The sequence below is a fragment of the Chinchilla lanigera genome, unplaced genomic scaffold, assembly GCF_000276665.1.
Source record: "Chinchilla lanigera isolate Chin_1 unplaced genomic scaffold, ChiLan1.0 scaffold00013, whole genome shotgun sequence".
In the NCBI taxonomy this organism is placed as follows: Eukaryota; Metazoa; Chordata; class Mammalia; order Rodentia; family Chinchillidae; genus Chinchilla; species Chinchilla lanigera.
In genome coordinates this window covers 24,921,966-24,938,193 of record NW_004955414.1, presented here as the reverse complement: position 1 = coordinate 24,938,193, position 16,228 = coordinate 24,921,966, and the positions used below count along the sequence as shown (strand labels likewise).

Sequence of the window (16,228 nt, the reverse complement as noted above, 5' to 3'; positions counted from 1 at the left end):
AATTAGCTTGACCATCCAGTCAAGCTGCTTTCAGTTTCCTGACTCTTGTACACAATGTGAAATAATACATTATTATTTTAGTGGTTAAAGTTTTGTCCCAATTTGTTAAGCAGGGATAGACAACAGAGAGTCTCTAACTGGAAAAGAAATGGCAGCAGTGCAAATGACTTTTTTTTTTTTTTTTTAACTACAGAGAATTTAACCAGAAAAGCCTGTTGTATACAGATTTCCTTACTCATTAGTTTAGTTTTTTTTCTTTTTCTTTTTTTTTTTTTTTTTTTTGAGACAGGGTCTTGCTATGTAGTTCAGGCTGGCCTTGAACTCACAGTAATCTTCCTGCCTCGGCCTCCTGAGTGCTGGGATTACAGGTGTGTAATGTACCACCATGCCTGGCTTACTTTAATATAATTTTGATACCGATGGGAAGTAGTGACAGGGTAATACTACTATATACATTATCCCATTTGTGCTCAGTAGCAATAACATAAAGGAAGTCCTATTCTCATTTTATAGGTAAGACAGTTGATGTACAGTGCAGTTAGGTAACACAGATAATATGAAGAAAGACTAGGATTTATATTCAGATTTATGAAAATGCAGAGTTTATTCTTTTTTAGAAAAATTAAATAGTTATTGCCGGGCATGGTGGTATGCACTTGTAATACCAGCACTTGGGAGGCTGAGGCAGGAGGAGAGCCATGAGTTTGAGGCTAGTGTGGGCTACATAGCAAGTTCAAGGCCAGCCTGAGCTGCATAGTGAGATCCTGTCTCAAAAAAACCCAAAAAAACCTAACGCTGTTGAAATAAATATACATGAAGTGTGCATCTCAGAGTGTATACTGTGGTAGCATTTTTGTGAATATTTGCCTTCACTCTAGAATCAAGATCTACCTTCCCACTCACCAGTTGTAACCACTGTTCTGACTTTTAACTGCGTGGGTCTGTCTTTGTACTTTATATAACTAATCATATACTGTGTGCTCTTTAGTGTGTGGATTCTTTTGCACCATATTATGTTTGAGAGAGTCATTCACTTTATATGTAGTTTTAGGTTGTTCATTCTCATTGCTGTATAGTTTTCTTTTTTGTTTTTTTGATTCAGGGTCTCACTATGTAGTCCAGGGTGGCCCTGAACTGACTAAGTAGCCCATGGTGGCTTCAAACTCACGGCAGTCCTGCCCCAGCTTCCCAAGTGCTGGGATTATAGGCATGTGCCACCACCTCTCGCTACTGTATAGTTTTTCACTGTGTAACTTTATCACAGTTTATATCTCAGTTCTGCAGTTTAAAGGGACATGAATAGTTTCAGCATCTTAAATATTATGGTATTGATTTGTTGTAAACATTTACCTAAGTACATTTTTTGTTAATATGCTTTTTGGTCTGTTGGGAATGTACTTAGGATGGAATTGCTGGGTTATAGGTGTAAATATTTTCAGTGTTAGCAGATGCCGTAGGATTTTCCATAGAGATTGTGCCAGTTTACAGTCCTGCCTGCAGTGTATCAGAGTATAGCTTGCTTGCTGTCCTCACTTATCCTTGATACTTTCCTTCCCTTTTGTTTGACCTGTTACGGTGGTTATGCAGTGGTGTTGCATTACATTTGAATTTGCGGGTTCTGGATGACTAATACAGTTGAGCACTTGTTAAGGTTGTCAGCTGTTTGTGTTTAGCCTTTTTTTTTTTTTTTTTAGGTATCTGGGAGGGGTTGCTATTTTTTTCTTTACTGATTTAACTACATTCTTTCTATGTTCTGCACATGTCTTGTTATATGTATTGGAGGTATTTCCTTTTTTTGAAGATATTTTCTTGTATCTGTATATTCTCTTTTTATTCCTTTATTGGTACTTTCAAGGAACAAATGTTTTAAATTGTACTATTAATTTCTTTATGTATGGTGCACTTTGTATCTTTGCTATTGTGAAGTTTAAAAGATATTTTACGTTTTCTTAAGACTTTTTTACCCTTCACATTTAGATAGATAATTTTAGAGTTAATTGTTTTAAATATTATACTTGTAACATTACTACTGGCTTTTAAAAAAAAAGTATCTCCATGCTTTTTTTTGGCTATTTTTTATATTCTACAGAGTGAAAGAGCATTTCCATTGCTCACAGCTGGACTTGGAGTACAAGAAGTCTTTGATATGACCAGTACAGTGCTTTTAATGCACATTTTGTGAAACGAATGCTAGTCTTTGTGCTTTGATATAGTACAATTTGTGAAATTTTAGTGGTTAGAAAATTTTGTAAAAGAAGAGTTTATTACTATAAAAAGTCTTATGGATAAAGGAAACTTTCTCTTCTGTTGTTGAAGTTAAATTAATAAGAAGCACTCAAATTCTCTTTTTTCTTTTTATGGTGTTCAAGATTGAATTTAAGGCCTTGCACATGCTAGATAAGTGCCCCTATCACTGACCTACATCCCCATCCCTTTTTAAATTGTAGTTTTTGTTTGTTTTGGTTTTTGAAACAGGGCCTTGCTATGTAGTTCAGGCTGGCTTTGAACTCAGTGTGTAGCCTAGGCTGGCCTTGAACCCATGGTGATCCTCCCTCCTCAGGCTTCCAAGTGCTGGGATTATAGGAGTATACCACCATGCCTGACTTTAAGTTGTATTTTTGAGATAAGCACTTGCTAAGTTGACCAGGCTGGCCTTGAACTTCTGATCCTTCTGTTTCAGACATCCTAGTAGCTGGGAGGACAGACTTGGGTAACCTTGCCTGCTGGCATCCAGACTTTTAAACCTCTGTGTGTGCTATTGGGAAGAAGAGGATACTGGGCAGTTCCTTGTAAGCTGTGGGCCAAGAGACATGTCAGTGTTTGGGGGATACATTGTTTGCTGCTGTGCTCTTTCCTTTGGAAAACATTCTGTGAATGCTGCCATTTCATGCAGTAGAGACTTCTTTCTTGGGAAGTATTGGGAACTTCCAGGACATTTCTGTATCTTGTATTCAGGGACTAAAGGTTTGGAGATGACTCTTGCATGTGTGGCAGTCCACTTGGAAAGGAAGGAGCTAATATTTGTAGAGTATCTTGTGCTCCATGCAAGTATGTTCCATATGCTTTACATATGCTAATTCACTTAGTCCCCTCAATAGGCTTGGTAAGGTAGGTACTTATCTCCACAGTGCAGATGAAGAAACACATTTATAGGAGAGAGGCACTTTGTAAGTGTTTCTCTATATAATACTTCTCACAAATGTGTGTGTGGTTGAGCCACACATATGAGCCAATTCTCCATATCACTGGGCATCCGTTGGGCATCCACAGTTTCATTCACTTCTGGCACTAATAACCGAGAGTTTGTGCAGCCCCCCCAGGTTAAGGACTCAGTCCTAGAAAATGTCCCTCCATTTTAGGTGCTAATCAGAAGTCTCAGGTTGCCATCTATACTTCTGACCAACCAGCTGTCTATAACGGGGGTTTCCACAACTCCTTCCTCAGGTTCAGTAATTTGCTAGAATGGCTCAGAGAAATCAGGAAAATGCTTTACTGTTACCCATTTATTATAAATGATACAACTCAGAAACAGCCAAAATGTGTTGAGCTCCGTACCCTCTTGGGTGGGCCACTCTCCAGTGCTTCAATGTGTTCAACAGCTCAGAGCCTCTTTCAGTTTTCTTGCTTGGGTGTAGTGTGTGTGTGTGTGTGTTTGTGTTTCATTACTATGAGATCTGATTGATGAAGTCATTACTTATCAGTGATTAACTTAGTCTTGAATCTCTTGGTCTTCTCTGCCTGTAGTGTTGGGGGGCCGAAACTTTCATTTTTTGAGTCATCCTTAGTCTTTCTGGTCAGTAACTTCTATCCTGAGACTATCTCATGGCCCTGGTCACCAGTCATCTCATTAGCATATAAAAGTCAGTCCTGTAGGTGCTTCTGGAAACCAAAGGCCAAATACACATTTATTACAGAGACCATGGACAGGTTACTTAAAAATGAATAAAACATGGAACAAGTATTTCAATTTAATTTTGCCTATCTTTAAACATATCTTTTTCTTCTACTATTATGCATATGTCATAAGATATATTGTAGTATCTTCCCAGCTGTATCTGGATAAGAGACCCCTCTGGATTGGAGGGTGTTCTTTGCTTGCAGGAGGAGGTACAACCTTATGGATCTATGTTTATGGATTCCCTAAGGGGTTGATTTTTAATGATGTTTGTATGTCTCCACAGCACTTAGCACAGATTTTTTTAGCACAGTAGGAACTGAATAAAAATGCATGAATTGATCAAATATATAGTGTAGCAAAATGGCTGAATGTGGGAGAGATAAAATCTTTATAAATCTCATAGTGGCTAAGTTGAGAAAAATACCACTGCATTCATTCATTCATTTATTTTTGTTTGTTTTTTGAGACAGGGTCTTGCTGTATAGTGCAGGTTGGCCTTAAACTGGCTTTTGTGGCCCAGGCTGGCCTTGAACTTAAGGTGATTCTCCTGCCTCAGCCTCCTAAGTGCTGGGATTACAGGCATATGTCATCATGCCCAGCTTCATTCATTTATTTTTGAGACAGGGGCCCACTCTGTATTCTAGACTAGGCTTGAATTTACTGTGTACCTAAGACTGGCCTTCAGTTCTCAGCGGTCTTCCTGCCTCAGCTGCCTGAGTGGTAGGATCTCAGGTGTGCACCAACATGCTCACTGCTTATTTTTATGGCTTGAATTGATTGAAAGGGTATGAGCATGATATGAGCTTTTAGGTGAATTGTTTTAATTGTTTTTGCACATTAAGTAAATATGTGTTGATATGTTGATGAATTGTGAGAAAATTTTCACGTTGAAGAACTAAATTTTTTGGCTTGGCACATCTTTTTCTCTATGGCAGCAAATATGGGATAATTTTCAGAGGTTTTTTTTCATCCTGAGAATCAAAATTCTTTAGCTTATTTTATAGTAGATTGGCTGGTTTGGTTTTAGAAGAATTCTGTTATAATTAACTTATTTGCTTTCTCTAACATGTTCATGGCTTTATTTTGAAGAACCTAACAAAACCTCTATTATGCTAAATATTTCTGGAAGAAGTGTATTTTACTCTAGATGATACTCTAAATGTGAAATTGAAAATAACTACATTTGAAAAAATAAACTGAAGAGTAAGATAGCCTCATAAGTTTTTTCTCCCATTCTCAATGTTAATTATATATAGACTGGGAAAGATAGAACGGCATTGGTAAGAAGACATTACAACTGATCTTTAGCCATCTATACAGAAAACTACTTGCTATAAATGAATTAAAGTCTCCTGGCCCAGACAAATTACAACTGAAGAATTCCAAAGAATTTGGGGATGAGGTCATTCAGTCACTTTCAATAATCTTTAAGGGATCATAAAGTTACTGCAATAGATGTATTTTTGAAAGCAGAAAAAAGGTAAGAGCTTGATATAGTCCTAGTCAGAATTTAGAATGGAGGCTGGGAATGTAGCTCAGTGGTAGAACACTTGCATACCATGCTCAAAGCCTTGTGTTTGATCTCCCTCTCCCATAATGCAAAAAAGCAAAACAGCAAAAACAAAACGAGGGTGTGGTGGTGTTTGCTTGTAATCCCAGGGAGGGTGGGGCAGGAGGTTAGAAGTTCAAGCTCAGCCTGAGCAATTTAGCCTCACTTAGTGAGACTGACTAGGGGGGGGCTGGGGGGAGGGGGCTGTGGATGTAGCACAGTGTGAAGATCTGGTTCAGTCTCTAGTACTGGAAAAAAATAATTAGAGTAGAATCCCTTGCTTTCTTCCTGCCCCATGTGGGCCCTGCACAGTGGCTGCTCCAAAGAAGACTGGTGAGAAAGGCTGTGTTACACTTTGGGTATATGTTCTCCATAAGGCTCATTGTGTTAAAGGCTTGGTTGCTGGTGTGCTGTTGAGAAGTGATTAGATTGAGAGGGCCCTAACTTTATCCATGGATGAAACTGTTGATGAGATCATAATTAATGGTGATGGAAACAGGAGGGGGATCTAGTTGAAGGGACCGGGTCATGGAGGCTTGACTGTAGGGATTATATTCCATCCCCAGCTCCTTTTTCTCTGGCATTCCTTGCTGCCATGAGGTGAGGAGCTTTTCCTCACCATGCCTTTCTGCCATGGTTTCTGCTTCACCATAGCCCTGAAAGCCTTGGGGCCAGCTGTTCATAGACTGACATCTCTGAAATCTTGACCTACAGTAATCCTTTGCTCCTTTCAATTGTTCACGTTAGGTATTTTGTCATTGCAACAGAAAGCTGACCAATACAGGCAGTTCTGCTGTCAATGAGGTGGTGACTGAGGATATGCCATGAATGTGCCCACATTCATTCATAGAGTTCGCTTCATATGTGTCCCTTGGGCACTCAAGATCCTGGAAATTTGACACAAAGAACGGGTTGCGCCTTGAGGCCAGGCTGAACAGAGCAGTCTGGGCGGAAGGAGTAAGGAATGCCCTATGTGTGCATGTAGTTTCCCAGAAAACACAGCGATGAAGATTCACCAAACAAGTAGTATTTACCTATGTACCCAATTACACTTGCCAGATTTGTCAGTGGGGATGAGAACTGATTGTCAAAGTTATAAAATTGCAAGAAAAAAACCCTTAGGGGTGTTGTATGAGGGCTTAGAAAAAAAAACCATAATATTAAGAGCCAACATGGCGCACTGCAGTCAGGCTAACCACATCTTCTTCATTAAGGTGAGTACCGGTAGAACCAGGGAATACTTTTAGCATCCTTTTTTTGAATTGCAGGATATTTTGATGAGAATAATTAGGGTATACTTGAGGATAAGAAACTTGAGCTCCTAACAGGTGATGCAGAATTAGAGGTACAGGAAGGAGTTGTGCTAGTCACAAAACTTACTTTAAAAAAACTAGACATTTAGGTTCAGGGTGCAGGTAAGGCGCTGCTATTGGCCGCGGAGAGTCCAGCCAGCCAGAAACGCAGCCTCCGGTTCAGTGAGCTTGAGCTCACACGCGCAGGGCACGGGGCAGGGGGCGGGCTTCGGCAACTGCCTGGCGCAGGCGCAGTGAGCTCACAGGGCGGTCCCAAGGGGGCGGGTTGTGGTTCCGGTTCCGGTGCGGACACATGTGAAGTGAAGGTCGGTGAGTTGGTGCGGTGTGTGTCTAGGCTGCCGTCTAGACAAGCGTGGTTGCTCTGGGATGGATTCCTCCTCCTCGTCTTCTGCGGCGGGTCTGGGCGCAGTGGACCCGCAGTTGCAGCATTTCATCGAGGTGGAGACTCAGAAGCAGCGTTTCCAGCAGCTGGTGCACCAGATGACTGAACTTTGTTGGGAGAAGTGCATGGACAAGCCGGGGCCAAAATTGGACAGTCGGGCCGAGGCCTGCTTTGTGAACTGCGTTGAGCGTTTCATCGATACAAGCCAGTTCATCTTGAACAGACTGGAGCAGACCCAGAAGTCCAAGCCAGCTTTCTCAGAAAGCCTTTCTGACTGATCTCAGCATTACCTCTTCGGAAAAGGAAGGTAGTTGAAGAAAAGAAGAGCTGTTGATGGGATGAAGAAATGGCAGTGAGGGGACTGACTCCCACTTTTTGTCACTCTTGGGACGTCTTTTCTTGAGAATAAACAAAGACCAGCTTTTTTTGTGTGGGGTTTGAGGGTCATATGTGTATTTACTTTTTTTCCTGCGAATCCTATGAAAATAATTGACAGTGAGTGAGAAATGACTAATTGTGTATTATTGTATGTGGCACTATGATTTTCTCAAGGCTCCCTTAACTTTCCTGTAATTTTGATAGTGGTACTTTATATTTTTTTCCGTTCTATAATTTGGTAGTGGGACCCGAAGATAAAATTTAACTGAATTCATTTCAGATTTTTGGGGAAGATCTTTGTTTCTGCCAGAAAAGACAGCAGTGAGAGAACACTTTGGCACTTAACTGTCAGTGTCTTATCTAGTGATTGTGTCAGTGCTGAAAAAAATCTGTCGAATATTCATACAGCATATTTTATTATTCTAGGTTATCTCCCTCCCCTATACCTTGATTCACTTACATACCTATATTAAAGTGTGGTCTCAAGGTAGACCGGACAACCCGAGAATTGAGAGGCTTTTGTTATAAAGAAATCTAGCCAGTGAACATAATTCTCATTACTACATGGCCACAAGAATAAATTAACTTACCCTGTGTATTAGGGTACAAAAATTCAAAGGTGTGTCTAATGAAATTTAAAGATTTAGGCTAAAAACAGCCGTTTTAGGTAGAGATGTATATCGGATATTAATCATTATAGATTGGGTTGGCTGCATTCTTTTGATGACTGAAATAAGTTCTACAAGATTTTTAAAAAGACAACTTTTAGTTGGCTGCAAGTTTAACTTACACAAAGTATGACTTAGTTGAGGGATTAGATGCACCTGTTTTAAGTATCGTTAGGCTACCCATAGAGTAGAATTCAGTTCTATAAACAAAGGTTGTGAGGTAACTGAAAGTCATACTGTGTGAACTATATTTAAAGGACCAAATTTGTTTTATGACTAGTAAATGGCTTTGAAAATAGCTCCTACGGAAGAGTTCTAGAAGAACTTGGGGATGGGGAAACAACAGTATTGTTGGAATACCATGGATTTTTGATTTATCAGGGGATAAATGTAGATTGCCTAATCAGGCAGAGAAGAGCATCTACAAAAGAATGAAGGCATGAAAAAAGGATGCCCTATTTGGGGAAGTGCAGAGGGGGAGAGGAATGGTAAGAGAGGAAACTAGATGTCAGCAGGTGCTTTACAGGCAGGTGGAGATGCAGGCAGAAAGAAAGAAGTGCATTTTTTTTCCAGTACTGGGGATCAAACCCGGGGGTGCGCTATAAAGTCTACATCACCAGCCCTTTTTAGGAAACACTTGTCAAGTTGCCTTGGTGGGATTTCAGTTTGTAATCCCCTTCACTCAGTCTCAATTGATGGCAGTACAGGAGTGTGCCACCAAGCCTGGCCATTTGTGTTAAATCAGGTCAGGACTCAGGCTTTTCCATTTCCTGTTTAAGAGTTCTCTCCTTCCCTTCCTTAATACTTTTTGTCAGGGGTGGTGTTTGGAGACAGTGTCTCACTATGTAGTTCAGGCTGGCCTTGAGCTTGCCGTGCTTCTCCTGTCACAGCCTCCTCAGTGCTGGGTTACAGGGGTGCACCACCATGCCCAACTCCTTCCCTTCCTTTAAGTGTGTTTAGGTTTATGAAGGGGGTTCTAAAATAATCACAGGAATCATACAGGACTATCTTTGATATTCTTCGTGTGCATGTGTATGCGTGCATGCAACCAGGAATGGAACCCAGGGCCTTGTGCATGCAAGGCAAGTGCTCTACCACTAAGCTACATCCCCAGCCCCCTCTTTTGTTTTTTAATTTTGAGACAAGGTCTTGCAAAGTTCTGCACGCAGGCCTCAAATTTACACTCTTCTACCTCAGTGTCTAAGCTGGGATAGCAGACATGTGCTGCCACATCTCTCTCTCTCTCTCTCTCTCTCTCTCTCTCTCTCTCTTTCTCTCTGTCTGTATGTCTGTCTCTGACTCTGTACTGAGGATTAAGCTCAGGTCCTTTGTACTGATGTGCATCTCCAGCCTTTTGAAATTTTTTATTTTTTATTTTGTTTTTTGTTTTTTTTTTTTTTGGTTTTTTTGTTTTTCTCCGGTACGGGGAACCAAACTCACGACCTTGCGCTTGCCAGGCAAGTGCTTTGCCGCTGAGCTAAATCCCCAGCCCCGAAATTTTTTATTTTGAAATAAGGTCTTGCTAAAATGCTGAGGCTGGCCTTGAATTTGGCAGTCCTGTGTCAGCCCCCTAGAGTGCTGGTATTACAGGCATGGGGCATCACACTGGGCTTTATCTATTTTTGCATTCTTTTTTTTTTTTTTAGACAAGTCTTGCTATGTAGTTTAGGCTGGCCTTGATTGTACCATGTAGCCCAAGCTGGCCTCAAACTCAGCAATCCTCCTACCTCAGCCTCCTGAGTGCTGAAATTACAGGCATATTCCTCCATGCCCAGCTGTCTTTTATGTTCTTTTGCCAGAAAAGTTATGACCTATAGTAGTAATTTGAAAGGCATTAACATTCTCAGTTATTAGTGCCAGGTATTTTAATTATAATCACCTTTTTTTTTTAGGTCTTTCTACAGTCAAGAATTTTTTTCTACTTTACCATGCTGTTTGCTTAAGAGAGGGTTCTTTGCCTCTTCTAATGGTAGATGCTAGGATGATCAGTTGCAGCTGTAGTGATCCAGTAGTTAATAGCCATGTCAAGTGGAGGATGTATTTGTGTTTATCACAACTGTATGGTAAATGTGTGTGTAACTGATACAGCTGTAGCTTACTGCTCCACTGCAGGCAAGGTTCAATTTCAACATGGAAAGGAAGTTCCTTAGGTAGGGCTCTAACCAGGGTTTATATCCATCCTATAGCCCATGTATTTATGGCCAGAATTTGTTTGGATTGTTTGTTGCTCACACTGGACAGATTATTAATTATTTTGAAAATCATGTCTGGCTTTATTCATCTTGCTTTTCTGATCCTGTTCTAGATTTGACATTTCTCTTAATTTGTCTATGCAGAAAAATTGCTGTTTTTTTCTCTCATGTTAATAAAAGAAATCTGAACTTTCAGTTAAATTTATATAATATTTTCATATACATCTGAACATAGCTTTTTCAAATATTAAAAATAATGCCACTGTAAGTGCTGCTTCTTTTATGGGCCTCTAGTTGTGCGTCATTGGTGTTAGAATGTTCACTAAGCTTGTTTGTATCTAGACTTCTTTTTTTTCTCCAGATTCTTAAACGCAGGATCTCACTCTGTAATTCAGACTGGCCTTGAGCTCGTTGTGTCACTGTGTAGCCCAGAATGACCTTAGCTCACAACTATCTTTCTGCCTCAGCCTCCTGAGTGCTGGGATTACAGGCATGCACCACCATGCCAGACTGTATCTAGACTTTTTAACTCAGAAGTTGGATTGTAATTAATATTTTTAGTTAGTCGGGCATGAAGGTATATTAACCTCAGCACTCTGGGAGGCTGAGGCAGGAGGATCACAAGTTTGAACCTGGACAACTTAATGACTTAAGTTGTGAAAAATCTGTCTCAGAAATAAAGGGCTGGGGATGTAGCTCAGTGCCAGGATCCTGGGTTTAAAGCCCATGTTGTGGCTTTAATGGTTAGAATGTATTCTGTATACTTTCTTGTGCCAAAATTCTTCTTGTCATTAGGCATTCTTTGAGCTATTTTTTTCTTTTTCTTGCAGTTTTAAGCTCTACTATGAGAAATTGCTTCTAAATATTTGCTGCTATTTCAGTCAGTGCCCCCACCCCTATGTCTTCTGGGTGTTATTTAAGTGTGTTTAGCAGATGAAAGGGTATGGCTTTTTTTTAAGACAGCTTTTAAAATATTGCAGGTTGGTGAACTTATTTCAAAGGGATCATTTTTGGGGTTGGGACCAGTTCAGTATTAAATTGTGCCCAAATTTTAGGTCATGTTAGGAAAAAAAGGGTAAATTTGGTTGTGTTGAAATACCTGAACTTTCACTGGAAACAGGTGGAAGAGTTGAAGTGGATTAAATGTAAATCTTACCTGCAGTGAAGTCACAGTTTATAGCTCTATTAAGGAGCCTACAATACTAGACAGAAGTATCATGTATTGGCAATGACTAGAGAAAATGTGTGACAATAGTGGCATTTGAAAAAGGCCTTCAAGGTTAGGAGTATCAGTGGGAATAGGTAGAAGGTGAGTGAGCATGGGGCATATTTTGGCAGTATTGAGACATCTTATTTGGGTGGAAGTATGCTATTGAGAGGATACTAATTAAAAGAGTTAATTATACCAAATAGACCAACAGGTAAAAATAATAGTGGCAGAAGTTAGGTATGTGGTGGTATATACCCATAATTCCAGTTATTCTGGAGCCTGAGGAGGAGGATCATAATTTTGAGGTCAACCTGGATAATTTAATGAGACCTTATCCTCTTCCCCTCACCCCCATGCATCATTGGTGTCAGAATGTTCACTAAGCTTGTTTGTATCTAGACTTTTTTTTTTCCTCCAGATTCTTAAAGACAGGATCTCACTCTGTAATTCAGACTTTTATTGGGTGGGGGTACACCCACCCCAGTAGAAAGGGCTGGAGATGTAGGTCAATGTAGAGTGCTTGCTTAGGATGTGTGAGGTTCAGTCCCCAGTACCACACAAGGGGTGGGGCAGGAAATGTGTAGAAGTATATAGACAGTTATAAAAGTGCCATGTTGACCTTTTGAGGAAGAACACTTGTTTTCCTTCCTTGCCTGCTTGCTTTCTTGCTTGCTTTTTTGCTTTTTGAGATAGGGTCTCACTCTGTCATTTAGGCTGCTCTGAAACTCACTATATAGCCCAGGCTAGCCTTGAACTCCTGGTGATCCTCCTGCCTCAGCCTCCCAAGTGCTGGGGTTATGGGTGCGCACACCCCCCGGCTTTTATTGTCTTTCTTTTTCTTTGTTTCTCTTTCTCTCTCCCTCTCCTCTGTCTCCCTCCTTCCATCCCTCCCTCTCATTCTCTCTCTGTCTCTCTGTCTTTCTCTCTGTCTGTCTGTCTGTCTGTCTGTCTGTCTGAGACAGGCTCTCACTATGTAGCCCTGGCTGGTCTTGAACTCACTATGTAGCCCTGGCTGGTCTTGAACTCAGGGCAGTCTTCCTGCCTCAGACTCCCAAGGTGTGTTCCACCATGCCTGGCTTTTCATTTTCTAAGACTGTAAAGTAGCTGCGGTATATGGGAACCTCTGGCAGTGAAGTCTTTGAGGATCAAGTAAGGATCTTTGTTTTCCTCTTTAGAAATCTTAGCAGAACATAGAGAAAGTGGGCATTGGGCGCTACTTTCTGCTTCTTTCGGTCATTGTTATGAAAAATGTCACTTGTCATAGTGCTGTAAAGTCAGAAGTTATCTGATGGGCAGTCTGGCAGTCCTCTTAGATCCAACCAGCTTCAGCTGGCGTACTTGAAGAGGAACTCAAATCATCCAGTCCTCAAAGATAAGATGTTTTAAAGTAGAATGGGAATTCAGGTAGGTCAAGTACAAGATTGGAACTGCTTCCTGAGCCTCAATCACACTTTATTTAAAAATTATTTTTATTGCTTTGGTACTGGGGGTTGAACCAGGACCTTCACACTAAGCTATAGTGCCAGCCCTTTTAAACTTTCATTTAAAAAGTTTTTAAATAAAATAATTGTGTTTTGCTAGGAGGTATGATAGACATTGTGAAATAATAGGAAAACACTCAAGGGTAAAGGGCAATTGGGATGTGAGAAAAGAGAAGGGAAAGGAGAAATTTTGTATGTATGTATTTACAGGATAGTTAACATAGTTGTTCTACTGTCTTCTATTTCTTTGCTGAAAGAAACTGTCAATGAGTCCTTGATTGATCAATATTGCATGTCTCTATCTGTTTTCATGAGAAACCACTTTGAAGATATCAATTTGTATCTTGAAATATCAATTTCCGACCACTTTGTTTGTAACTGTATTGTCTGTACTGTTCTTTTGCTATTTTGTAAAAGGTTGTCTGCCAATGTTTTCCTTCTTTTATTTTTAAAATAAAATAAAAAAAAATTGTATTTTGTTTATTTATTGGTACTATGGATTAAACTCAGGGCCTTCACACTGAGCTACATCCCCAGCTTTTTTTTAATCTTGAAACAGGTCACTAAATCTTTTTTGATGACTTGAGTAGTTTTGAAAAATACTGGTCAGATGTTTTTGTAGACTATCCCTCAATTGCTATGTGTATGGTAGTTAGAATTATCAGTTTTTTGGAGGAAGATCCCAGACATAAAGTGCTATTCTCATATCAAGGATACGTAGAGTAAGTATAATTTATCAGTGTTGATGTTAATCTTGATAAGCTGGTAGTGTCTGTGATGCTTTTCTTATGTAGAGTTTAAAATCTCTTTTCCTTATTTCATGGCAGAAGTAGGTGCTGCAGGTTCATTTTGTATGTGTCTTGCCTCAGTTGTAGAACTAGCTTTTTCTACATGCTCCAGGCTTTTTCAGGTTCTGTATTTTGGGGATTGGTATGAGAATAAGATCTGTGCCAGTTGTGCTCATTGTGACTTGAGATGATGTTGCTTCTGGGTCCTTTGATAGTGTTTTTTTAAATTTTGTTTTGGTTTTTTGAGAAGGTCTCATTATGTAGTCCAGTTTGCCTTGAACTCATGGTGCTCCTCCTGCCTCAGCCTCCAAGTGGTGGGATTACAGGTGTACACCACCAGGCCTGGCCTTCTATTCTGGATTTTTTAATATAAATAGAATCATACAATATGTGGTCTTTTTGTTTCTGGCATCTTTGATTTAGTATGTTTTAAAAGTTCTCTATTATAAACATGTACAGTAGTTGTACTTTACTCCTTTATGTGACTGAATAGTGTTTTACTGTACAGTCATTCAATATTTTATTTATTCATCAACTAATGCATTTTTATTTGTTTTTTTTTTTTTTCTTTTTGTGACAGGATTTCTCTGTGGTTCAGAATGGCCTTGAACTCACTTTGTAGCCCAGGCTGGCCTCGAATTTGCAGTAATCCTCCTGCCTCAGCTTCCCGAGTTCCGGGATTACAGGCTCGTACCACCATGCCTGGTTTGCCTGTTCTTAAATCATCTCTCAGTCCTGCTTTTAGCCCCATCTTTATGTCCACTTTCTTCAGTGTTTGGTACTACAGATTCCTAAGTTTTTTGGAGATTATGTTGTATCTTAGCTTTCTCAAGTCCCCTGTCCAGTAATCACTCATCCATCTGCTTTTTAGCAGTCAGTTCCCTGCTTTGTCTTGTAGGTAAATAAATTGAGACTCAGAAAATAAGATCTCACAGTTACTAAGTAGCAAAGATAAGAGCCTATCTCTTGCCTTCTAGGCTAGTTGCTCAGATTTATTTCAGGCTATTTTAAAATTTGGTAGTGAGGAGAATGTATGGCGCATTGCCCAGATTTGGCCTCGGCCGCTTCATAGAGAAGCAAGTGGGTTTGCCCCAGTCCAGTTTTCAGGAAGGGGCAGCTTTTAGAGAAAAGAGCTTGTGTACATGGATAGCCTTTGAGGACTCTCAATGTGTTCACAAGAATGTGTACATATGTAATTTATTGATTAGAGAAAAACATGGGATTGGGTTCCTTAGACTTCTCTAATGATTTTGACAGCATGTTGTGTCTGCCGCAGAACACAGCAAAGTGTCCAGATCCAAGATGTTACCTCAGGAGGTGTGCTTCCTGCCCGGTATTGGTTCCAGCAGTGGTTTGAGCAGTCCTGTCTGGATCAGTTCTCAGATGTCAGTCTCTCTTAAAACTGGTGAAATACTTGGTGTGTGAGTTGGATTAGGTGTGGTGCCTGTTTAGGAGGCAAAATCTCAATAAAAGCAATGTGTGGAGTCAGACATGGTAGCGCATGTCTGTAATCCCAGCATTTTGGGAGGCTGAAGCAGGAGGATCATAAGTTTGAGCTCAGCCTGGGCAACATACTGAAACCTTGTCTCAAAATAAAAAATGAAGACAGGGCTGGGGATGTAGCTCAGTGTGAATGTCCTGGCTTTAATCTCCAGTACTTAAAAAAATGGCTATGACTATATGAATTTACAAACGTAAACTTCTCTGACAGAGAAAACATGTTAAAAAAAGAAAGTGAACAGTCTGTCTCTAGGGGAAATACAGGAGTAACAGATGGTTTCTCTTAATTTTCTCTTGAAAAAGATCGGTGAGCAGTTTTGGTCTGTTAGTGCCTTAGAAGAGGGTTCCGTGGCCTGGCCAGTGTGGGCGTTGCTCATGCCTACAGTCTATGTACTTGGCACCATAACTGGCTACAGGCCATCTCTTCCAGGAGTAGAGTTACCTTCTTCACTCTGTGTTGTAGCAGCTGCAAAGTTACCTCAGTTTCACATGAAGAAGAGCTAAGGGCGAGTGATAGCTGCCAAAACTTTGTGACCCTTACTGTCCTTTTATGTGTGTTTCTAAGGTGTCTCTGTATTTTAAAAAGTGCTGATAGTAATGAAGAGTCATCTAAAAGTAATTGCAAGGGTAATCTCCATGTAACTAGAAACCTGCATTTTCTCCTCTTTCTACTGCTGTGCCCCAGTCAAAAAAGGCAGGAAATGCTCTCTGATTTGTAAGATTGTCTGGGGGATGGAGAGAATTTTTTAAAAAAGGAATATAAAACTATTATTGACCACTGCTCACTATTATTTACAGTAAAGTAAACAATATACATTAGGATAACATTCTGACTACTACAAAGTTGATTTCCTGGCTTTTGCTGAAAA

At 40.1% G+C, this 16,228-nt stretch overlaps 2 protein-coding genes across 2 annotated transcripts in view; both read left to right on the top strand.

Moving 5' to 3' along the window:
* The window catches only part of Dennd5a (DENN/MADD domain containing 5A), a 93,082-nt gene that overhangs the window by 16,838 nt on the left and 60,016 nt on the right, over positions 1–16,228 (top strand). The window lies entirely within an intron of this gene.
* On the top strand, positions 7,015–7,652 carry LOC102026742 (mitochondrial import inner membrane translocase subunit Tim8 A). The gene has a single exon (XM_005380254.2). It carries the CDS (start codon positions 7,127–7,129, stop codon positions 7,418–7,420), a length of 294 nt encoding a protein of 97 aa, XP_005380311.1. The 5' UTR covers positions 7,015–7,126; the 3' UTR covers positions 7,421–7,652.